Source organism: Triturus cristatus, chromosome 1_2 (genome assembly GCF_964204655.1).
Source record: "Triturus cristatus chromosome 1_2, aTriCri1.1, whole genome shotgun sequence".
Classification (NCBI taxonomy): domain Eukaryota; kingdom Metazoa; phylum Chordata; class Amphibia; order Caudata; family Salamandridae; genus Triturus; species Triturus cristatus.
Genome location: NC_140580.1, coordinates 563949104 through 563975373, shown reverse-complemented (window position 1 = coordinate 563975373; position 26270 = coordinate 563949104). Strand labels below are relative to the sequence as shown.

Genomic DNA, 26270 nt, shown 5'->3' with positions numbered 1-26270 from the left:
ACCAGCCCCTTACCTCATGCACAACCTTCTCCTCACCATTTTCTTCAGCCTTCACTTTCCACTCCTAATCCCCAGGGGACACCCATGACATCATACCTCTGGGGTCTTCTCACTCTGACATGGGTGACAGGACGACACATATGACAACCCTCCACAGGGTGACCCCGGGGACTCCTGTGACGCAGACCCACTTGGGGACAAAGACTCTGACCTGTGCCCTGCAAGTACCTCCCCTCCGGACGATTCTTTCCCCTATCAGGAGCTCATTGGTAAGGCAGCCTTATTCCACAAGGTGGATCTTCATACAGAGCCTCTAGAGCAGGACTTTCCTTTTGAAACACTCTCCCCCGCTCACCTTTCTAGTCGGTACCTCCCCATGCTTAAGGGCATACTACACCACACGCCCGGCATCTTTAAGGACCCCCGTCTGAGCCAGTGTCATAACTCCTAGGGTACACAAAAAATATAAATCTTCACCCTATTTACATTTGTCTGACTCTCTCGTTGTCACTACTGCTCGTAAGTGAGCCAACTCAAGCCGGTGGAGATGCCCCCGTCAGAATCATAGAGCAAGCGCACAGGTGCGGTGGGCAAAACGATGGCTGCACAATCGACCAATCAATGTCGTATCGTCAATTCAATCGACTTTCTCTCACGATAATATTGTGCCCACTTGGATGAAATGGAGGAGCTCCTCCAATAGTTCCCAGAGGAACACAGGAAGAGGCAACGCAAAATATTCTCTGAGGGCAAGCAGATATCTGACACTACTATTTTCTGTGTCCTAGATGCCACAGACACCCCTGGCAGAGCGATTAGTTCAAGCATTCTTCTGCGTAGTTCAGCAGAACCTGTTGAACATGCCCTTTAATGGCTAGCATCTCTTTGGTCCACGAGAGGACCAAATGTTAGAAAAGATCCAAAAAGATATGGAGACAGCTAAAGCGATGGGTGCACTTCAAACACCCGCTCCCCAGGGCTCCGATCGACACACAACCAAGAATGATAGCTCAAAGACCACTTGCCTTGAAGCCTCCACATCCTATAAGCACAACCAGGGATACCAATCCTCTCCCAGGGATTACTTTAGAGAGTCCTACAGGAGTACAAATTCTAGAGGCAGAGGTAAAAGTGGGTCCCCGAAATGAGCTGCAACTGCCACCAAATCCTGACTTGCCTCTCAAACCCACCCCCCAACTACACAGCACCAGTTGGGGGGCACATCTAAGTCTTCTTTCCCACATGGCAGACTGTCACCTCAGACCAGTGTGTGTTGGCTAACATCCAACAAGGTTATTGTCTGGAGTTCATTTTCATGCCTCCCACCATTCCAGCTCGTAAACACAGACTCCTCCCAGAACACCAAAAGCTTCTCAAAGAAGCGGTCAAGGCGCTCCTTATCAAAGGGGCTAAGGAGCCTGTCCTTTATCAGCAGGGCATGGTAGTGTACTCTCTGTACTTCTTAATACCAAAAAAACACTGGCTCCATTCTGGATCTGAGGCCCATAAATGAATGCATCCTTTCAGGGGACTTCCATATGGTTACTCTCCAGGATGTTATTCTGCTTCTCCAGCAAGGCAAATTCATGGCCGCCCTTGACCTGAAGGATGCCTATTTCCATATACCAATGCATCCATCCTATAGCTGATATCTCAGTTTTTGTGGTCAGCAAAATATTACCAATTCAAAGTGCTCCCCTTCAGGGTTACTACTGCACCTCAGATGTTCACCAAGTGCCTTGCAGTGATGGCCAACTATCTGCGCAGATGGGGTGTCCACATCTTCCCTTATCTGGACGACTGGCTCATTAAGAGTGCCACCCGCCAGTAATGCGGACAACACACACAAATCACAATTGACCTTCTTCATCAGTTAGGGTTTACCATCAACACCAAAAAATCTCACCTCCAACCCCTCCAGTTCCAACCCTACCTGGGGGGCATTCTCAACTTGGTGGTAGGCAGAACCTATCCAAGCCCTTCCCGGATCCAGTCCTTTCAGGCACTAATCCATCTCAACAAGTCACGGTCCGTACAGTCATGTGCCCCCTAGGCATGATGGGCTCCTGCATTGCCATAATACCCTATGCTAGGTTACACATGTGTCCGTTGCAGGAATTCCCAGCGCAACAGTGGTCTCAGACAAAGGGTCACTGGGACAATTTAGTGTTGATCAGCCACCTCACTTGTCGCTCTCTGCAGTGATGAAACAATAATAACGTAGGGGCTGCCTTTCCTCAACCTAATTCAGCAGAGGAACGCTAGAATGGACGCCTCCCTTACTGGATGGGGTGCGCACTTACAGGACCGAAGGCAAATGGAAACCCAGGCACCAGGGCCTCCATATCAACCATCTGGAACTTCTAGCTGTCTACCTACCATTGAAGGCTTTCCTACCTCATCTGTTAGGCAAGGTTCTCCTGGTCTCGATGGATAATATGACAGCCATGTAGTACCTTTAGAAACGGGGGGGGCACACACTCTCCGCAACTCTTGCACCTATCCCTGGGACCACTGCCTGCTTTTAAAAAATTATTTTGCATGCCTTTGCAAAGGGTAGTACTGGGTAGCATATGTTCCCCCGAACCAGGACCACTCATCATTTTCAACTCCCTTTCAGCACGACTGAGCCGCTTGATGGGGGAGAGGTTCCTTGCTGTGCTTGACACTACATTGGATTGCTCCACCCCCTGCTGCCTGGGGCGCAGTCCCTCAGGGTGACAGCGACCCTGAGAGGCTTTTCACACTGGTAACTGAAGGATATCTGGTGCACCCAGCACACAACAGATTGGGACTTTTCCTTTTATTTCGGCCTAAAATTAGACCGCTTTGTATGCACTAGAGCATTGTGTGGTGGCATTGCCCACACGGAATACCTGGGTTGCACTCTCTCTGACCACAGTTCACTCCTACTGACATTCCAACCAACGGAGGAGAGCACCACAATGCCCATATGGAAGCCACATTTGGCGGCTCTTGCGGATGTACCCTTACTGGCCTCCTTATTAGAACACATAGAACAGTACTTTCCCACAAACCCTGGGATAGCCTCAGATCAGCGAAAAGAGTGGGAGGACTTTAAATTGGTGGTGCAAGGTCATTGTGTTGGCTAATCAGTGGGGATCCGTCAGGAGCTTGACCAAGAACTCATGATGCTGGAAGATGCTGTTCATGGGTGGGATAATGAGCAAGGTCCAGACCCTGAAGCCCTCCCGTAGTTATTAGAAGCCAGAGATCAGTACAGTGTAGCCCTAGAGCACCTCCGGAGTCACAATTAGAAAGAATATGTGAGTTGTGCCCGTGAGGACGAGGGGAGGTCGGGTAGACTTCTGGCCTCACTTGTCTTACAAGAAGGCAGATGGGCCCTCATAACCCGCCTGCTGGCCCCAGGAGGCGAGACATGTTTCTACCCAAGAGACATTAATGTGGCATTACGGGATTATTATATTTCCCTGTATTGGCCCCTTGCACTTGCCCTGGCACCCTCTTCGACCGACTGGTTCTTAAGCTACTCCCTACAGATGCCAGGGAGGATTTGTGAGGCCCTATAACAACCCAGGAAATAAGAATCGCCATTAAGATCATGGTGACTGGCAGGTCCCCAGGCTCCTGTCTGAATTTTATGTGGTGTTTGCGGGACTGTTGGCCCAGAGACTGGAGGAAATGTTTATAGAGGCATACAAGGCTGGATTGCTCTCGGTTATGACTAGGGAGGCTCTGGTGGTACCTCTAACCTAGTCCGGCTCTTCAGCGGTGGTGGTCACTGACTTCAGACCGCTCTCCATGATTAACATGGACATTAAGATACTTAGCAAGGAGCTCTCCTCCAGGTTGCTGCCCAATATGCAGGAACTGTTCCACGCAGATCAAAATGGGTTAATACCCACCTGCCAGACCTCCCTTAATCTCCAACGGCTCTACAGCATTATCTACAGCTGGCAGACAACCTGTTAGCTATGATCATGTCGGTGGACCTGGAGAAGGCATTCAACATGGTGGGACTATTTGGAGGCAACCATGCTGCATTTGGAGTTGGGTGTGCGATGGGTGCAGTAGGTGCGGCCACTGTATGCACATCCCATGGCTAGGGTCTAGACGGTGCATACAATCTCCGAGCCATATGAAGTATTCCGGGGTACAAGAAAGGATGCCCTCTGTTACTCCTCTGTTTTGCCATCGTCATTGTACTGTTGGCAGAGTGGTTTTGTGTGGAGGGTGTGGGCTAGGGTATAATGGTCGGGGTAGGTAACATCTCTTCACTTGTGCAGATGATTTTTTGATATACCTGAAAAATGGTGAACAGGACATCTTGCATGCATTGCGACTCCTTGAGGAGTTCAGCTCTTACCTGGGATTATGGGTGAATCGGGGGAAGACTTGTGTGTTCCCAGTGATCGATGGTGCTCCCTGCCCCGATAGCTACCCACCTGATATCCTTTGTGTGCCAATCACCTTCAGATTTCCCATGAGTTGGGAGACTTACGCGGGGGAAACTTGGATAGAGCACTGCGGTCGCTCAAGTCTTGTATCACCTTTTGGAGAACACTCAAACTGCCCATCATGATGTGCATATCACTTTCCAAAATGTTCATGATCTTGTGGCTACTCTGTTAGTTTGCGAACCTCCTCGTGCGGGTCCCAGTGCACTGGTTTCAGCAACTGGACATTCTCCTGAGCGAGCTGAACTGAGACAATGGCCATCACAGGGTTGCACTTGACACCCTTCACCCCCCCCGCCCCCCCACACTTGAGGGCGGGCTGGAAGTTCCAGGCTTTGAGTAATATTTTACAGCGGCACAGCTACATTGGATAACCAGATGGCTGGATGGGGCCGGGCTGGCAGAATTTGGCCCAATGGGTTCTGATCCTAACCAGGGGATGCTTCTAGTGAAACTATTTATTCCTGCTCTGAAGGTCCCCCGACTGAGCCTTCTCCTGTACACAGCATTGAGCTGTTGGCTGCAATGCGTGAGGCAGGAGCTCCTGCTGGTGGCGTTGCCTCAGGGTGTCCCCATAGCCTTCTTCACGGCGGGGCAGATGAGCCCATGAACGGAAGTGAGGATAGTGATAACGAGTGACTGCTTTCAAGCAGACAATCTTTTCCCCCTGCGAGATTTGTCTGAGCAGACCGGCCTGCCAACTGGCCATTTCCTCACTTACAATGCACTCACGCGCATATTTTATGAGAACCCTGAGGGTATGCCAGCGCCCCCCACCACTCCACGTCTGATAGTTCCCATCCCAACTCCATAGCCCATTGTGCCCGAAGGGTGTTCAGGGGTTTCCCGGCAGAGCTATTTAGCACCCTGTAAAACCACATTATCAAGTGACTGCTGGTGCCCAACATCAGCAAAAATTGAAGGACTCCGTGGGTCTGTGGTTCCACATCTCCCACTCCCCATAGATCATGAAATGAGAGCCTCGTAAGTGAGGAACTGGCTGACTGGCAGGCCGGTCTGCTCTGACAAATCCCAAAGGGGGTTCAGATTGTCTGCTTGAAAGCAGTCACTTGTCACTATCTTCGCTTCTGTTCATGGGCTCATCTGCCCCACTGTGAAGAAGGTTATGGGGGTGACATGTAGCTTTTCATATTGCTTCCATCTCTAGCTGGGCGATGCACAGAGCTATTACATCCAAAACTGTAAGCTAAGCAACTAAAATACATTTAATAGCAACTAAAAATTATACTTCACATTTCAAATATTTAAGACGGATAAACTTGTTTGAGAAAGGGTTTGACATTTTATCCTCACTGTCGTAGATCAGTGGACTGCTCATTCAATATGTAGAAACCACAATGTCTTTTTGTCATGTATGATTATGAACTATAACTTGAGTGATGTCTATCAGAGGTTAAGAGTACATCCTGTTCCAGAGCGCAGTATAATATAAATGCTCTTCAACCATACTCCTGTTTATAAACAGGTACATTGAGGATAAGATTGTAATAATGTTAGGCGGATGCCACACACGTGTTAAAGCAAGTATGCACCAAGTCAACTCACCATAGAATGTAATCTCTTGCCGTAAATGTTTCTTCTTCTCTGCCTCATGGTATAGGTTTTCGGATTGCGTCAAGGTACTGTTTTCCATCTTAATCAGTGGCGGCTGCTCCCGTGAAGCAGCAGTGGGGCAGGGAGGAGAGAAGAGATGAAGGGGGATTAAAAAAATAATAATAATAATCACTTACCTGCCGGGCGGCTGGCCGGCCGCTGCTGCTTCTCCACTGTCCTCTACCTGGCTTCTTCTTTGGAAACAGGAAGCACCCTGGCTCCCAGACTCCCCATAGCCAATCACAACGCTGCAATGCAGCGGTGTGATTGGTCTGGACGCTGTGGTTCGGCACTCAACCAGGGAATGGGAGCCTGGGCATGGTCTCCATGCAGGCTGTAATGCAGCCTGCATGGAGATCATGCAAAGGGCACATGAATGTTTGGCTGGCCCAAGAGGGCCTGTCAAACATTCATGCACACTTACATAGTGCCCACCACTCCCCCCCTGCTCTGAGAGCAGAGCAGATCCACCTGCCCCGCGGAGACAATGCCGCAGGAACAAATAAAATGATAATAACACGAGTTATTATCATTTTATTTTCCCTTTTTGTTCACTGCTAAAGGCAGTGGGGCGGCTCTTCTCCTCCTTAGTGGAGGTGCCACCACTGTGGCGGCTAGTGGCTTGTGAAAGTGATGGGGTGAAAACCAGCATGTCTCTGGTCTCACGGCAACAACTTAATAGCCCTGCACCCACCCCAGTCAAGTGTTGAGAGTGTTCTTTCACTGACAGAGAAAGGGTAGAAGCAATGAACTTGCTTTAGACCACTTAGGACTTAAACATCACTTCAATATTAAAAGCCATTTATTTAGCACATCACACACGGGATTGTTTAATGGCGCTCACATAATATGTGACAATATTAAACCGACTCAAGGGTATTTGTTGAACAAACTCTCCTTTGCGGCAAGATAACTCTGTGTGTTCATGCACCAGCTGACCAGATTTGTGTGTGTAGACTCTGATGGTTCAAGGTTTGGACCCAGTGAAGGCGCGCAGTCTTTCATCCGCATGATCAGTGTAAAAAACTATACGTTTTTAGGTTGGTTATAGTAAAACATATTTAACCCTTAAAGATTGACCGGTTTGTTCCAGAAGTAGTTTTGTGCATTGTGTCAGCATAGCTCTCTGTATTTGTATTTCAACTCACAGAGCTAGTTAATCATCTGTGTGTTTTTTGGAACGAAGCCATTTTGTTGAAAGGTATATTTGGGGAATGAACTAAATAAAAATAAAAGTACTTACGCTTCACGTGAAGGTAAGACCCCGGAGACGCGGGACCACCATCCGGTTGGTGTCTTCACAGAAAGCACTCCACTGTTTGGAGCACGGAGCCTGACTCGGAAGTTTAGGGCCAACGAACCCTAACCAATCCTGGAGCTGCTCTCATGCCGCTTTCAGCATGAGAGTAACGCAATGATTGGTCGGAGCCAGCTAACACTGCGCTCGTGTTCAGACTAGGAGCCTGTGCCTGTAGTCAGCCCGGCGTTTTTACAGCTGGTATTGGTGCGGGCTGAAGTGCGCATGTTGGTCTGCCCGTCGCAAGACAGCCGGTCAATCTGACATGCACACTTTAGGCAGGGGCGTAACACAGGCCCCCGCATCCCCTGCAGTGCGGGGGGGCCCAAGCTCCAGGGGAGCCCCTCAGCACTGCACTTTGGCCGGGGAGCTCCTAATAGAGTCCGGAGGGGCCCCTCCACGTACCTTGCAGGGAGACCCCCTCAATTATCGTTACGCTACTGACTTTAGGCAAGTAATTCCTGCTGCCAATCAGCAATAGGAATGGCCCTGTCCCGAGCCGAGACACGGCGCACACTTCATGAAATCTGTCATGTACATTGATCATTTTATTTAAATGATGTCTTGCTGCAGCTGCTACACTTGCAGCAGGCAGGGCGACGCTCCCCCGCCTTAAAGGAGGAACTGACGCTGATTTTAAAAGAAAAATTCATCAATGGTTGTACGAAATAAATTTGTCAGAACTATATTCTTTATGCTTGATTTTCATAAAAGTCATGCACAACCACATTTCATATTTAGTTTGAGTGCCTAAACGTTTTTGAGAGATTGGTTTTCTATTCTGTTGTATTTTTTACTAGTGGAATAAACGAGTCATTTCAGAACTGAAGGATCATTTATATTTGTGCTCAGCTTTATCCTTGAACGTTAAGTGTCAGAACTGTTTTCTTTTGTTTCAGGGGTCAGTATCTGTTTAAGAACAAGTTCACAGATGGCATCAGTCCGCCACATTTCTACTACAGAAAACTTTACCCTAAAATTGTACGAGACATTGAGGTAGGACCTGAAAGTTTCTTTAACATTCCTGTTGTTCTGCATAGGCATTGTATAGTTGTTTAAGCTCTAGTTATTCATGTGCTTGACTTTCTGCTGATTCTTGTTGATTGTTTTTTTATAAAATAAATATTGTAATTAATTTTTCAACAAATAAGCCATAGACAGCCATTCCTCCCGCAAGGATTGACTGGATATTAATTCTCCATGTGACCAGCTCTTGTATTCACATTCCCCCTTGGATCCTTTTCTCTCCTCCTCCCAACTGCACTCCCAATCTACCTCCCACCAGTACATTCTTCTTATGGATTGACATTCATACCCCTAAAACGTCAGGGAATCCACACCCCTCCCATTTTTTCAGGCATCCCCTTCCTGCCTAAACCTGGTTCTCTACCTGCATGCAGCAGTCCATGTCTTCAGCCCAAGTGTCAACCCGTGGTATGCTGTGTGCTCCCCAGCTATTTGCAATATATCTCTTGGCCACGGAAAGCCCCAACATTGGTAGTAGCTTGGTTTATTTCGGCATACTTTCATCCCCCCACACATAAGGTACTTGCGTTTTGATTGAGCTGTCTAGTTTAGTATCAGTTGTTGCGTACAGACAGTCTCTCACCTCCTCCCAACAGCTCCAGAGCCTCGCACAGGATCAGATAGTATGCATGAAATCGCCTACTTCATTGCATCACCGGATACATTTGTTGGAGCTAACCATCCCCGTCTTGTATAGGACCTCTCTGGTGTAGTACGATGGATGCATTATCCACAACTACGCTAGGCGAAACTTGGATTGTATCACAATCTCTCATGGGGCACGCAGTGCCTCTGCCCACTCCCCGTCCTCTATGGGCCCACATCTATCTCCCATTCTATTCTGAGTTTGCCCATCATATCTTGCAAATTGTGTATAATTTTGTTGTATATCAGGGACATTACTTGATTGTTTAGCGGTTGTCCCAGTACCCTATCTCTTCCACTGGTGAGGATTCCTCTATTGTTGTACCTTTGTGGATAGAGGGTAATAATGTGTGTCTTATTTGTAGGTACTGGAACATTTCTGTGTCTGCTAGTTGGTTTCCTTGTCTAAGCATCTTGAAGGACATCAGGCCATCCTTGTTCCATATGTCTCCCAGGGTGAAGATTCCTATCATTTCCCAATTAGCGAATCCCCCCAGCTGCCCTACTTCGCCTTAGGCATCACTGTTACACAGTGGGTTCAGCTTAGTCAGCTTCTTTCCAAAACCCAGGTAGTTTTTAGCCTGTTTCCAGGCTCTGGTTACTGTGAGAGTATGTTTTGGTAGCTGTACCTGGGGCCGATTTTTATAGAGGACTTCTGGGCAACCGCTCCCTCCCATGGTGTGTCTGTTGTCCTGAAGAACAGGCTCCTCCAGCGAGGCAAAGGCCCGTTCATTTATTGTTACTTATTGCGCCACCAAATAGTATTTCTTAATATCTGGCAATGCTATCCCCATGTCATACATCCCTCTCATCAATTTTGCTAGCGCTGTTCGAGAAGCTTTCCCATTCACAGGAGATACTTCACATCTTTCTCCATCTGTCGAAAAGATTCGTCTGGTATCCTGTACAGGGTGTTCCGCAAGACATTTATTAATTTTGGCAGCGTAATCTTTTTATATATCGCTGCTTTGTGTCAATAAGGATAGGGGAAGCACCCTCCAGTGTTTCACATTGTTCCTGAACTCTTCTAAGAGTTTATATAGATTAGTTCTGCTTAATTGTTCCTTGTAACATAAATATCAAGGTTGTGAAAGCCCACCATAGCAATTTGTAGTTGGAGGTCTCCATGAATCGCTGTCTTTCCACCTGTCAGCGAGTGTAAGTGGGACTCTCTCAAGTTTTTTATGTAGGCTGGTTAAGTTCCAAAGACATGGAACACATGTAAGAGCCTTGGTAACGTGATGTGTTTGGGCTACATAGAGCAACACATCATTAGCAGCTAGTGAAATCCTTTCATCCCACATATCACATTGCAGTCCCCTGACTAGCCACCTTTCCTGCTCCATGCTGTGAGTGGCTCCAATGCTACTGCAAAAAGCATCAGTGAGAGCGGGCAACCCTGTCTCATTTCCTTTTCTATTTAGAATGCTTTGGAGTACACCCCGTTTACTTTTACATGGTCCATGAGTTTTCGGTATAGTAACTTTACCCAGTTACTGTATTCTAGTCTTATCCTCGTCCTCTTCAAAAGCCCAAACCTTAAAGATCATTCTAAAGAATCAAATACCATCTTGGCATCCAGGGATAGTAGGGATAGGGAAAGCGCTGGCTCTGCAACCAGTTCAATGTAGCTCATGCAGCCATATAACCTGCGCAGGTTCAGCCTAGTCCCCTTGTTGGGCGTGAAGCCCAACTGGTCGGGGTGGACTAGTTCCAACACCACCTGCTGCAGTCTGTTTGCTAACAGTTTTGCTAGTATCTTGGCTTAACCATTTAATAGCGATATCAGCCAGTTATTTGGAGGTTTACCATCTTTGAGAATCATTACTATTGTTGCCAGACATTGGTCCAGCAGGAGTTGCCCCTCCTTCTTCAGTTCCCTAAACATTTGCAGCAGGTGAGGGGCCAGTTAAACATCATCCCTTTGTACAGTTCTACCAGTAGGGCACACAGCTTTGCCAAACTGGAGATCCCTAATCGACGTTTCTATCTCTGACGAGGTTAAGTCGGCGCCCAACATCTTCCGGTTCTGTAGCAAGAGTCCCAGGAGCCCTCTTTCCAACAAGAACTCTCTGATGTTGCTCGGTGTTCTGGCATGTGTGGGGGAATATAGCCCTCTGTAAAAGTGTGCAAAGGTCTCTGCTATCTCATGATTCTCTGTGACTCTCTTACCTTCCTTACTAACCTCGGAAACCCAGATTCTTTCATGATCCCTGTGTCCCAGCCTAGCTAGCAGTCTCCCAGACGTATTGCCTTCCTCATAGATCCTATGCTAAGGGGCTATAAAGGTCGATCTAGCACTGTACTCTGCTATGTCGCAGTATTTCTGCTGTTTGAGTTTTAAATGATGCAGCGCACTGGTCTTTACCAATCCACTCATTGCCAATTCCAGATCGAGTATGTCAGTTTCTAGCCTTTCCAGCTTATCCTTCTTTTCTTTTTTTCCCCCGCCACCAGTTACATTGCTTGTCCACTCACAACTGTCTTGTATGCCTCCCAGGCCGTACACCTAGAGGATACTGTCCATATGTTCACTGAAAAATATTTCACTGTGGTCTTTGTCAGAGTCTTTCTTGATTTGTCTATTCCATAAATACCCTGTGTGCAGGGACCATCTGCCCTTCCTTCACTCTGTCCAGTGAGCTCCACCCATAATGAGGAATGGGCAGAGTTGCCTCTAGCGAGCACCCTGGCCTCTCGAAATTGGTCCTTAAATATGATTTCTGTCACGAGATATTCTATTCTAGTAAAGGTCAGGCGCATCCCTGATTAGTATGTGTATTGTTTATCTAGTGGGTGGCGTCCTCTCCATATGTCTAGCAGCCCCGTTGTGGTTATGAATTGCGCCAGCGGACACACTTTGACTCAATAGCTGCCTGTTCTATGCCTGTGTATCTTTTATTCCACCACTAAGTCTAGGTCTCCCTCCAACACTAATATCCTCTGCAGCATGGAACTCACAGTTTTCAAGGTGGGGGAGTGTAGCTTGGGAGGCACATATACAGTGCACATGTTAACCACCTGTCCATCCCATTTGCCGAAACAAGCAGCAAAACATCCCTGGTCATCACTCCATTACTTTGTTTGGATTATGGGGCTCTCTTTACAGGCCAATATGCCTACCCCTCTCGAGTCAGTTGTGATTCCTGCATGGATCAGAACCATATACCCCTGCCCTTTTAATGCTTTGCAGGTGTTGCCCTTCATGTGGGTTTCCTGCAGCAGGACTATATCTGGCCTTGTCTCTTTAGGTGTTGAGTGACTATCCTTCATTTTATTTTTCTTCCCAAACCATTTGCATTCCTGGTAAGTATCTTTAGCCTAGTAGTATGCATTTTATTTTTCTTCTCAAACCATTTGCATTCCAGGTAAGTATCTTTAGCTTAGTAGTGTGCATAGCAGTGTATCGTTTGTGTGTTTTCCTCCCTGTCTATTCCTTGGCCCCTGGTAGATATGGTCTTTACTTCTGGTAGGCTGGGCCTCTGTCCTACTTCCTTCAGTCCCTCCTGCAACTCGGCTGTCAAAACAAGTTAAACCAAAGAAGGTTCTTGTTGATTGTTGTAGTTTGTTTTCAATTTCTTGGACTTCAGTAAAGGTGTTAAAATGACTGGCTGTGGGAGGTGAGAGTAGCCAAAAGGGGGTGCTAAGAAACTACCTTTTTAGGAGATGTATTAGAAAGTACACCAGTTGTGCCACTATTGAATTGTTCAAGTTACACTGCAATAAAGACCTCTTTTGGCAATTATCTATAATCCAAAGAAGTATATGCTTGACTATGCATAATAGTGTACAAAGAACTCCAAAAGGAGGTATAATTCTTTATTTTCACCTTAGGCCAAATTCCCGTCAACATCACAATGCTGAAACAACTTATACCCAGGCAATCAAAATGAAAATACACTAATTTCCAAAGTAATAATCCAGATTTATCAGGTCTAGAATTATTTGCTTTTTGAAGCATTTTGCACCACATATGTGTTCGCTGAAGTCTGTATTCATAGAGTGCCAATTTCGTTTCAGAGATCAATGATGTAGAATGGATTTCACTGAAGACTAGTGAAATGTACTATGTGTCACTTTCACTAATGGACCAAATGAACAAGTTAGTACTCCAACAATGACAATAAAGGTAAATCTATTTAGGAAAGTTATTGTGAATGTGGTGATAGAATCGGATGACTCTCTTCAAAATGAGACTGGGATAACAAAAATCTTTGAAACGAAGACCTGAAAAGCCAAAAACTGTATCAGCAATGGGCTAGTTAGTAGCAGTGACATTGCTAATGAAAGATGTTTTCCAGAATGCACACTATGTTGCAGACAGGGCAGCACACCTGTAAGATATTAATGAAGATCTAGCCAATGGCCCCCCTGAACCAAATTGGGGAATTATGGATTTAGGATGGGGTGACTTGAACTTTTTCAAAACATTCCTGTGATCCCTGATGTCAGTTTTTCTCAATGCTGTGAGAGGCTGGCTCAGTATATGATGTACACTTATGTAAGTGGGTGGGCACCCTGCACTGATCCAGACAGCCCTTATGGTGATTTTAGTGGTCTTAGACAACCTTAGAAAGCTCTCTGAGTGGTAGCTGTGGAGAGCATGCTTACTCCAGAAGGAGTGTGAAGCAGCTTGTTTTACCAGAACACAATCTTATTGGTATAGATTAAGCGAAAAGGAACCACACAGTGTTTTTATAAAAATAGGTATTTATTAAAAGACACTCACTAGCACATTACATGTCTACTAGCCGGAGATATACACAATACACACAATACTTTGTAATAGAAACAGGTAAGTAGCACATAATACAGAGTGATCCCCAGGAGGAGACCAAACCGTATACTAAAATAGTGGTATGGCAACCACGACTCGAGTCAAGACAATACTCTGAGGACATAGAAGTGTTGGGGACCCAAGGAACCACCCCAGGTGAGTATTTAGGAGCCCCACGGAGGTCGTGTGCAGTGTAGGAACACAACAGCGTTCTCAGTACAAATCAACGTGTAAGTCGCGGTTGCAATTTTAAAGAAAGAGGACGCTTCCCAGTGGACCCTGAAGAAACCCCATGGAGGAAAAGAGGTTGGAGACCCACCCCACATGCGGATACCCTAGGAACCAGGTTACCTGCAGCAGGGAAGCAGGGTGCATAGGTGTGAAGTGGCATCGGAAACCGCAGTCAAACCCAATGGAGGACTTCAGAAAGATGCTGATGCTGGGGAAGGAGGAAAGTGTCCGGTGGAACCCAAAGGGGGATTCAAGATGTCAAGAACCTGAAAGCAGAGGGGACAGAGTCTATGTCACTCAGGAGTGACCAGGAGGCACGGGAGACGAATGCCCACCGATGTCGGGTGTTGCAGGAGAGCTGACTGTGACCTTCAAACTGCAGCTGTGTGGACAAGGTGACGCTGTGGAAAACCAGGTGCCATTCACAAGCTGTCCCACGTCGGTTGTCGAGAGTTGAGTGGTCGGTGTCTGGCGGAAGCACCAACAAGCCTTGGCAACTGCAACCAATGTGGAAGTTGAAGAAGGTACAATGTCGGGGACCAGCAAGGTCCAGGAGACTCACCACAAACAGGGGAGGCCCTGAGCAATCAGGGGAGCCAGAAGAATTAAAAAGTGACCCTCAATAGGACCCACTGGCCTGAGGCACTGGAGTCCTCGAGCAGCTCACGAAAGAAGCAGACTAACGTTGCAAATGATGCGGTGAGGATGAAGATCTTGGTCACTGGAGATCTTGGTGGAAGGAAGCAACAAGCCTTTGCAACTGCAAGTTGACGCGGTGCACAGTGGTTCGGTTCCTGCAGCCCAGACGAGAGATACTGGCCTCAAACTTTGTGAGAGGACAGGGCAGGCCTCGATGGATGTGAAGAACCACCACATGGATTGCTGAGCCTTTGGGAGTACGTAGGAGCCCAGGATCAGAATACCGGTCAGCTTGGTTGCGGTGCCTGCATATGCAGGGAAGTGACACCTTCACTTCAAGGGAGATTCCTTCAGGTATCTTCGATGTCCACAGGCCCTGGACGGGTTCCTGTATGAAGCACAGGCACAGATGTTGCAGCAGACGAGCAGGGAGAAGCGATCAGGAGCAGCAGGAGTCTGCCTGGTTGCAGCCTTGATGCCCAGTGCGAAGTCCAGAGTGCCCAGACAATCGAAGTTGAAATGGTGTCTGAATTGTACCGTGTCCCACGATGAATCTAGGGACTCACCCACAGGTAAGCCCCCAAATACCATAAGAAAATGGTTGGTACAATACAGGGTTCCCTCCCTAAGGAGGGACTGGGCAAGGGGGAGGAAACTCCCCTGTCCGTTGTCCAGTTTCACGCCACAGTGGTAGCCAAGAGCTCCCTGAATTGGTTTGAGCTGGACTATGCATGGAGGGCACAAAATATAGCCTGCACGCAGACTGTGTGACACTGGCAAGTGCTCGCACCCTGCCCCAATACACTAAACCCTGTCTGGGAGGTGGTCACACCTCCCTGTGACAGGATGCCTATTGTTCTGCCTTCTCTTGCTCGAGCTTGGCTCAGCAGCAGGAGGGCAGAATCGTGTCTCTGGTCTGCAGCAGCCATATTGTGCTGGCTGGGTCTAGAGGACTGGTACCGGGAGCACTGAGGGCCTAACTGAGGACCTTTACAGTGCTTGGAATCATACCTCCCACACCGTGTATGGTATGGGGGTATGATTCCAACATATATGATGCCAAACACGACGGGGTTCGTTACAGCCAGTTTCGAGATGGTCATCGCGTAATGACGCGGTGCCCCGCTATATGTTATATGGCTGTCTCACTTACAACCCGGGAGAATGGATTCCGAAGGCTGAATGGGTGTCCTGCTCATGCAGGGGCACCCTCACATTTAGAACCAAAGCACCCTGCCTTCAGGATTGAAAAGGCCTGCTATAGGGGTAACTTATAGGTTTTAAGTGCAGTGACCTTAGATATAGAGAAACCTATATCTTTCGTAAGTGGTGCTAGCACCAGCTTACACAGGCTGCAATGGCAGGCCTGGAGAGATAGTTTGAATAATCTCCCATAGGTGGCATAATACATGCTTCAGCCTATGGGGGACCTCTGGGGTACCTAAACCCCGGGTACCTTAGTACCATATACAAGGGACTGATAAGGGTACCCCATTATCCAATCTGGGATGTACCTAAGTAACAATTTAGGGAAGAAAGGAGAGAGACTGGGGTCCTGATTAGCAGAATCCTAGTCACACTAGTCAGAAACAGCATTCGTCAAGCAAATAGTGTGGGTAACCATAGAAGCAGATCCTAATTTCCTACAAATGGTATAATTAGAAAGAAGATTTTCTCTAGTAACCGAATTCATGCTAGCGGTGTTTATATTTTCCAGCCGTCCAGCCAACATGTGTTCCGTTAATTGGGAGTATGACTCCTTGACTTCAACAGATCAAAGTAGAATGAGAAATAGCTTTTATTTAGCATACGTTTTTCAATAAGATCCCTTGCTGATGTAATAGATTTCAAAGAGCTAGAGTTAGTGTACATGGGTCTACCCAAAATGGAGCTCCTTTTTGACATAGCAGTATCTTGACTTCGAAAAAGTAATTACCTAACTGCCAACCAGGAAAAGTTTATTTGGTAATCTCTCTGATCGCTAGTAAATAGTCATCTCATCTCAAGTAATCTTTATTTCGGTCAGAGACCATCAAAGATACAAAATTACAGACAAGTAAATGACCAATACACGAGGATAAAAAATAAAATTTTAAAAATTACAGTTATACAAATTATACAAAATGTAAATAGTATTAATTGGCCAAAAGAGACTAGTGAACACCATCTTGTCTTAATGGTGTTCTGCTGTGTAATGCTACCATGTTCAATGATGCCAATACCCTTACAGAAATAATGCATCTCCCCGTTTACTTTCCGTTTAGCCTTTTCCAGTGCCGTATGCTTCACTGCTCCTTGCCAAACTCTCCAAGGTACTAGCCCTGTCCTGAAAATATATGTGCCCAACCATCAGCTGCCTTTCATAGCCTCTATAATATCTAGATCTCATAGCTGAACCAAGTCATTCTCTACTAAATAAACAACTTGTCCACTGTGGTAAAGCTACCTTCACTTCATACCACCTCAACCTTGCTGTTCAATCTTAAAATAATTCAGCTGAAAACAGAGGTATCCCCTGAATTATCTCTTTTCTGCTTGTTTAGCTGCCCATCTGATGAAGTATTGTACGATGATCCACACTGAGATTGCAGCCAAGCAGGGTCCCATAATGCAACCTATAAAAACAACAAAGAAAACCGTGTTATATACTGCCTAAAACATACCTCTTATCTGCCATCCTAATCTCATGATGTCTGTCTAGGAAAAATCTTGTTTAAAACCATTCTCACTCCATTACCCACCTGATCTGAGTTTTTGTTTTCAACCATAACAGCAGTTTCCCTTCCTCAAATGTAATACTCAGCACCCTTTTAACCTCCCCTTTTTGAGACCCTAACAATTCAGGAACTCTAAAGTCTCCAAAATAGCCTTAGCAAGCACAGTCTTATTAAATACACTGCACATCTGGGAAAAACAATATCCTGATAGCCCTTTTACTGACATCACCATTCAACTCATAGTTATAGGCCCCTCACCCTGTTCATATTACATTTTTCTTTAGCCCAACCTTGCAACATCCTTCTACCCTGCTCTTGAGGGCTCATGACCCAAAAGAATTTGCCAAAAATGCAATACCAAACAATTTACCTGCATTTTTAGTTTCAGAAATGCCTTTTTATATATCATTTCATATAAAACAAACCACATCTTCCCTTATGGTCACCATGTTTACAATACCTTGATCACTACAATATTCACCAGTAGCCAAAAATGCTGCCCATGCTTGTCTATAACCTTTTCTCATACTGTCTGCTAGTGAATTCGCCAAAAGGCTTACTACTCTTGGTTGCCCAACACCCAGATCTTTTCTGGTATGTTGGTCTTCTGTGCATCTGCTCCGGGTGCTAGTCCACGGAAGCAGCAGCACCTCTAAGTCATCCGTCATATCATCAAACTCCTTCAAATTAACACTGCATGAAGCATTTCCTTTATTTTCCCAGAAAAAGATATTCATCAAGATAGTCAGTAACCGGTTCATGTCTTGATCTTGCGAAGAGACACCATTCCAAAAAGGTACTAAATACTTGAAACCGTGTGCCCCAAATCACCCAACCCATCGGCAAAATTTGGTAAGCAAATATTTTCCCTCAAACTGAATGCCTAGCAAACAGGATGCACCGGTAAGAGGTGGAAAGTAGATTTTATATTGCATATAGTCAACTCAGCTCCTGTTCCAAATTTCCTTTTCCAATTTAATTGCCACATCAACTGCTGCAAACCACATTGGTGTGTCCTCTGAATCTATGAAGTCGTTGACCACCCATTACAAGTGATGTATCATTCTGAATTCACCATCAGCTTTTTTCACGACAAGCCCCATAGTGGAAACCACAAGGTATTGCAATGGACAGTGATCAAATGAACTTGTATCATGCCTTTTGCTACCACTTTCTGCAGTTTTTCACATACCCCATGTGACATTTTTTGCTGATGTAAAATGGTCTGCAAACCACCTACCACTGTGACCTTTGTAACCTAGTCTGAAACCTTCAACATCAGAGCGCATATGCATCCTAATAAAAAGACAGGCAGACCCCTAACTTATTTGTCAGTTGATGTAAAGGTCTTTGTTAGCAGGTTGTTTTTGAAGTGGCCTGCCTCTTCCTTGCTGGGCCTGGCCAACCCCTGTTACTTCCCCAAAATCCTGCATAACTGCATAATTCTCACCAACCTTGGAACACTTATGTTTATATGTACATGGGCGTCTGATGCAGTAAACCCCATTGGCACCCCAACATGCTTAAGAGTTGATCCATTGCCCCCTTCTCCATATTCCCACCTCCTGCCAAGGATGGAACACCCCAGAAAGCTGGTATTGCACAGGAACACCACAGCTGTGTGCAGTACCTGTGGTGGTTGCATGGGAAACATCCATTGTAACCAAACTTTTTATCCACCTCTCCCCGGGCTAATTGTGTCTCAAACCAAATCTGTCAAGGAATTCCTCATTGTAATGTAAATATGACATGGTGGCAAAATCCATCTGTGCTTTCCATATAGTGTTCATATATTCGAATATTAATACTGGTCTGTCAGGAAACTTTACATGGACATAGACGCTTGCATAAATTTAAAAAAAGACAGGTGGGCATGTGTCAATATTCATTAGCACTCTAGGCCTACGAGCTTGCTCCCACATCTCTTCTTTAGATCCCTCTTATACCTGTGTCTTTCTATGCAACAGTTTGTATATGTCTATGTACTCTCCTTCTCATATTTTTTCTTTATGTGCCATTGCTAAATGTGCTCACAGTGGCAATGATAAACCCATGTAGGGTAATTTTTTATGTGTATGTCTTGTTTCTTTTTTCTCCCGTTCTGAAAACTTGAGATAGGTAAACCCGAAATCACTTGTGTGCATAATTGTCTTCAGTTGCTGTCCTTTTGTGTGTCTCCGCTTTCACTGCCTCCACCCCTATTGACTTCGATGGTAAATTACTTACAGCGCTAAGGTGATAGCAATTGCAGCTTCTGGCAATAAAAAGTGTCGGGCAGCGGGGAGAAAGTAATAAAAAAAATTAAACGTACCTTACGCTGCTAGCCACCTCACGCCTTGGTGGTCCTCTGGTTCCTGCTCCCAGCAGTCCCTGGGACACCATCAGAGACTCCGCATCCAATCCTTGCACTGCTCTCATGCTTCATGAGAGCTGGGCTGGGATTGGCCGGATCGGGCGGATTTACTGTTCGCTCAGGCACAGGGAGTCTGTGCTGTTTCTCCATCTGGCTGTGAAATACAGTTGGGTTGGAGAAACCTAACTGAGCATGTCTGTTGGCCTAAGACGGCCGACCAAACTGAATGCCCACTCATAAGTGCACACCACTTCACTTCTCCTCTCTCCCATGGCCCGGCCCCACCCCTCCCTGCACACACTTTCCTCAGCCAGCGGCTGAAAAAACCAATAGTAAAATATAATTTTATTTTTCCGCTGCTGGCTCTGAGCCAGTGGGAGAATGCTACTTCGCCATTGCGGAGGAGCCACCATTAGCGTGATAGGCCTCATCACTTCTTTTGCTGACATGCTGGCATTAAGGAGACACATTCCGGCGCCACATTCTAGCCTACACCAGCACTGGCCATACTACCGGTGGAGCTGACACTGCTCGCACCCACTACATCATGACATCATTTGCATTGGAGACACCATCCGCGCTTCTCTTTTGTCTGCTTGGCCTTCCTGGTTTTATCGTCGATCACTGCCAACTCTCAAACCAGGTGAGGCACTAATATCGCCTTTTTTAGCTAGCATGACAGTTAACCCCATGCGTGGCCCCGCACCCACAAGCAGAGCTCCTTCTACTCTTTCCCCTCAATGGTGAGCATGCCAGTATGGCAGCTGCTGCCCCGTTTGCTGCTTCTCTCCTGGGCTTTGCATCGCCCACCCAGGCTGAGGACAATAACCCACGGCCAGGCCTTATCAAATTGTCCAAAAGACTGCTAATTAATTTTGCTAATCTCACAAATTAATGACAAGGCTAATCCTAAACAGTGCTAATCATTACGCTCACCTCAGGGTTACAGCGCCCTGTACCCTTGCCCCTTACTGTCTCTTTGAACCCGCCCAACAACCAAAGTCACCTATTCCCTCTTCCCAACAGACCTGGACTGCACCACTGTTGTACGGTCTAGTGTTTATGCACCATAGAGACGAATGTCTCGTTGTCCTCTGTGTCACGTGACGCCCCGTCCTATCTGGACGGGCGGTTCCGTGACGCGGAGGGGGACGGGACATTCAAGGAGAGCGCGGCCGGCGAGTGCAGATCGCCGCTCCTCGTGGGCCCAGTATTTTACATGTTGTTGGAGTTATCTATAATAAATCATCACGCTGTAACTAATCCGATGCCAGTGTCCTTCCTGTTACTCCTGGCACAACAAATGGCGACGAGGGTTCTTAGATCTGGGCCCACGAGTGTCTCTCCATGACCTGCTGCCTTCGCCGGTTGAAGCGGAGCCCTCCCATGTGGGTGTCTGCTGCTGAAGCCCCTCCCTGCATCCTCTGGTTCCCGTTTTGCTGCCTGCCTCGTCCGTCTTCTGGCCACGTGCTCCTGCCTGCTGGTGCTGTTCCCGGGGCCTTTCTGTGCTGGCGCCCCCCCCTCTTGCCTCGGTTGACCTGCAAGCTGCTGTCTCCAGCCCTGAGTGCCAGGTACTTTCTGTTGCTGCGGGGTCTCGCCTAGCGGTGCTTGCGCCCTGCTTGGTGCTTCCCCATTGTGCTCACGTTCTGCCAGGCCTGGGGGCTGCCGCTGCGTGGGGGTGCCTGCCTTCCGTGCCACGTCTGTGGGGAGTATACTTCGTTCACGATGGCGCACGGTGGCAACATCTGTGTCCCGCCTCTCTTCCTGGAGGTTCCCGGCAAGCCGTGCATGAAGTGGAAGAGCTGGTTGAGGGCCTTCGAGAACTATATTGTCTCCATTGATGGCACAGGGTACGCGGCGGAGCGGAAGAAAGCGCTTTTGTTCGGACTGCTGGGGAAGGCTGGGCAAGAGGTCTTCGACAGTTTGCCCGTGTACGTGAATCCGCCTGGTGTTACCACTCAGCTCAATGTGTTCCAGGAGGCGGTGAAGAGGTTAGAGCTGCAGTATGCTGAGGAGACTAACATCATGGTGGGGCGCCACAAATTTGCTCTTCGGAAGCAGGATGAAGGGGAGACCATAGAGGAATATATTGCCTGCTTGCGCGTTCTGGCCCAAGACTGTGAATTTGCGGGCATGACGGACACGTACATCAGAGATCAGGTGGTGTTCTACTGCCATTCCAAGTAAGTGCAGGAAAGATTACTGACATGCCGTGATCCTACGCTGCAGGAGGTGGTGGCGATTGCGAAGGCCATCGAGAGATCACTGGTGTCCGCAAAGGAACTTGCCAATACTAGCCACGCTGCCAATGTGTTTTATGTGCAGGACAGAAGCAGGTCCGCCCAGAGGCCTCCTGAAAGAGGGGCGAGTGACAAGGGGGCGGGTAGAAAGCCGCTCGCTTGCTTCAGGTGCGGAGCGCTGGATCACTTGGCGGACAGTAAGGCTTGCCCTGCGCTTGGTAGGAAGTGTACTAAGTGCAAAAGGGTCGGTCACTTTGCTGCCGTATGCAAGACCAGGAAGTCAGCTAGCAGTGTGAAAGTGAGTTCTGTGAGCGAAAGTGATCTCGAGATGCTTGGGGATATTGTACTCTCTATTGATCCGGAGGATGGGCGAGTGAAGGGGCCCATAGGCTCCGTTATGATCGGCTCTGTTGAGCTTCCGTTTACAGCTGATTCAGGTTCCCCTATTACCCTGATTTCCGACACCACGTTTGATGCGAAGTGGCATGATGTGCAGTTGCGTGTGACGGATGTGAATCCGAAAGCGTTTGGGGAGCAGGACATAGTGATGAAAAGGTATTTTTCTGATACCCTCACTTTCAAAGGGAGGGCCATCACTACCAAGATTTACGTGGCCGAGAAAGGTAGGAGCCTCGTGGGTTGGAAGGATCTGGCGAAGTTGGGAGTGATGCTAATCCCAGGGGCAGCAGATCCCATAGTCCTCAGGGCAGACTGGGTCAACTCTATTCAGGCAGACGATGAGCCGGGTGGGTTGTCCGGAGTCCTTGCAAAATGTAATTCAGTCTTCGCAAATGAAGTAGGGTGTGTGAAAGGCTTTGTGCACGACATACAGCTAAAGGATGGGGCTATGCCGATCAAACACAAGGTCAGGACCGTGCCTCTCTCGGTCAGGGCGGAACTCAAGGCTGTGCTGGACAAGTTGGAAAATGAAGGTGTGATAGAAGGTGCCGGTGCTTCGGAATGGGTGTCCGCAATTGTCGTGTCGAAGAAGAAAAGGTCCGGCGACATCAGTCTATGCGTGGATCTGCGTTCCCTCAATAACAATATCCTGGTCAATTGCCACCCTCTGCCCAACATTCAAGACATTTTGGCGTCAACATCAGGGTCCCGGTTCTTTACCCTGATTGATCTGAAGTCTGCATACCACCAGGTCTGCCTCACCGAGGGCTCCAAGAAGTTGACCACGTTCGTCACTCCGTTCGGGGCGTACAGGTATGTCCGGCTGCCCTTCGGTCTCGCCTCTGCTTCGGGGGTGTTCCAAAAGTTGATGGATCTGTTGTTCTGTGACATGGAGGGGGTCGAAGCGTTCCAGGACGACATCTTGATTCACACCAAGGACGAAGCGGAGCACCTGGTGGTATTGGGCAAGGTGTTGGAGGTCTTGCGTGAGAAAGGGATGACAGTCTCCAAAGACAAATGTAAATTTATGGAGACCAAGATCGAATACTTGGGGCATGTCCTGACCCTGGATGGTATTGCTCCCAAGGATGACCTGGTGAAAGCGATCAGAGAAGCTCCGTGCCCTGGCGACAAGGACGCCCTGCGGTCTTTCCTGGGGCTCAGCGAGTACTATTCAAAGTTCCTGCAGGGGTATGCGACCACGGTGGAGCCACTGAGGGCCTTGCTGAGGAAGAATGTCAAGTACGTCTGGGCAGCGGAGCAGGACGCAGCGTTCGAGGCCGTCAAGAGGGGTATCGCATTGGCTCCGGTGCTGCAACCTTACAACAAGGACTTGCGGAATGTGGTCACTGTCGATGCCAGTGCAAAGGGCATTGGGGCGGTATTCTGCCAGTTCCACGGGCAGAAAGAAAACACCATCGCCTTCATATCCCGCTCTTTGAGCGACGCCGAGAAGCACTACAGTACCATCGAGCGCGAGACGCTCGCCTGTGTCTGGGCGGTGGAGAAACTGAAGAACTACTTGTGGGGCAAGGTGTTCGAAATCGTCACGGATCACAAACCCCTGATCTACATGATGGCCGGCGAGGGCCGTAGTAATGGGAAGGCTAGTTCACGGCTGCTGCGCCTACTGTTCAAGCTGCAGGAATACCACTTCACGATCCGGCACATCAAGGGTGGCCTCAACTGCAGAGCGGATTGTTTGTCCCGCTTGCTGGTGGCAGGGGATGATGACGTGTCCCTTGATGATGCAGAGTGTGTGGTGGCTCTGGTGGATGCCACGACGATGTGCGAAGGTTCCATCTCAGATGAGGAGTGGCTGGCTTCTCAGGAGAAGGACGTGATTCTCCGCACCGTGATGGGTCACATGACATCCCATTGGCCTCCTGTTCGGAACTTACACGGTTCGCTACGAAGCTTCCAGCAGGTGAGTGCGGAGCTCACTCTCGAGAATGGTTTCTTGAAACGGCACGAGCTGTTCGTTCCCCCGGAAGGCCTCAGGAGCAAACTGATAAGAATTGCCCACAAGGGTCACCCTGGCGGCACCGCGACCAAGAATCTGCTGAAAATGTACTACTGGTGGCCGGGGATGACCAGCGACGTCTGCGACTTCATAGACCGATGCGAGCAGTGTCTGAAGGCGGACAAGCATTGGAAGACCAGCAGAGGGGAACTGCAGAGGGTTGACATTCCGGTTGGCCCATGGAGCAAGGTTGCCATCGACTTCACGGGTCCGTTCTCGTTGCTGCCGGAGGATTGCAGATTTCTCATCGTGATCACCGACTACTACTCCAAGTGGATACAGTACAAGTTTGTCCGAGAAGTTACCACGGACCGGGTGATTCAAGTGCTACGAAAAATTTTCGCCCAGGAAGGGCAACCGAAGGTCATGGTTTCTGATAATGGCACACAGCTCGTATCCAAGAAGATGACGGATTTTCTCGCCCACTCAGGGATCAAGCAGGAGAAGACCCCGTTGTACAGCCCGAAGAGCAATGGGCAGGTGGAGAGAATGAAGAGGTTCCTTAAAGAGGGCATTCAGCTAGCCATTGCGTCCAATTTGGACGTCAAGATGTTTCTTGCGGACAAGGTGCACACTTACCATAACACCCCGAATGCTGTTACAGGCCATACACCCTTCTATCTGATGAGGGGGAGAAGGTGCACTAGCGAGCTTACTCCCAAATACAACAAGTGGTATGATGTAAGAGAAGACACGGAGGGTGTGCAAGAGGAGACGCTAAGAGTCAGGGAGCGTATCATGGCCAAACAGGAGTGTGCCAAGCGATACGCTGATACTGTGAATAGAGCCAGAGCAAAGGACGTGGAACAGGGAGATTGGGTGCTAGTAAAGAAGCCGCTTAAGGTGATGAAGGGGGAGTCAGTCTTTCAAACTCCTGTACGGGTGCAGGAGGTTAGGAAAGGGGCAGTGTGCTTGGAGGGTGGAGGATGGAGAAGCAAAGATGACATCGTCAAGCTCAAAGCAGGCCAGGAAAAAATCATCATGAGTAGAGGCCGTGCGAGTGGGTCTAGGAATGACGATAATATACCAGAGTGGCAAGGAAATGAGGTTGCGGGCAGGAGTGAGAGGGAGGATGATGGATGTTTGCACACCTCGCCTATCGATAGAGCTAGCAAAGGCGAATCTGCATGTCGTGAAGAGATGCGATTTGAGGCATGTGGTGCCGGTGTGCAGGGTGGAACAAAGTCTGTGCCAGAGTGTGAAGGCATCCAGGGTGCCCAGGACTATACCAGATGTAGTAGCACTCCAAGCGCCGAGGGGCAACCTCGGTTTGTGACTCCGAGGAGGCCTACCAGACTTGTTAGGGCGCCCAAGCGTTTTGAAGATTTTGTCATGACCTGAATAATGTTTTGCTGTTTATATTGTTGAGGGGGGAGATGTTGTATGGTCTAGTGTTTATGCACCATAGAGACGAATGTCTCGTTGTCCTCTGTGTCACGTGACGCCCCGTCCTATCTGGACGGGCGGTTCCGTGACGCAGAGGGGGACGGGACATTCAAGGAGAGCGCGGCCGGCGAGTGCAGATCGCCGCTCCTCGTGGGCCCAGTATTTTACATGTTGTTGGAGTTATCTATAATAAATCATCACGCTGTAACTAATCCGATGCCAGTGTCCTTCCTGTTACTCCTGGCACAACAACCACCTGCCAAAAGCACCCGGGTGTGAACGCACCCCCCCCCCCCCCCCCCCGAGACCACTCTAAGCCAAGGGGACTTTTTGATTTTTAAGGCGCTGGAGAGGACAATGAACGCATGAGCTGGACAAAGCTGTGACGATAACTCAAGGCACTGATGAATAAATGAGCACACAGAGCCTACTTATGCTTACCACGAAAATGACGCTTCTAAAAACTGCCTTTCGACATCTTTTT

At 48.1% G+C, this 26270-nt stretch overlaps 1 protein-coding gene across 5 annotated transcripts in view; it reads left to right on the top strand.

Annotated features, from left to right (window-relative positions):
• Positions 1-26270, top strand: part of BTRC (beta-transducin repeat containing E3 ubiquitin protein ligase) — a 1069444-nt gene that overhangs the window by 783396 nt on the left and 259778 nt on the right. For all 5 annotated transcript variants that reach the window (XM_085606470.1, XM_085606471.1, XM_085606468.1 and 2 more), the window contains one exon: positions 8250-8346. In XM_085606470.1, the coding sequence (XP_085462596.1) occupies positions 8250-8346 (97 nt within the window). The remainder of the gene's footprint in view (positions 1-8249; positions 8347-26270) is intronic.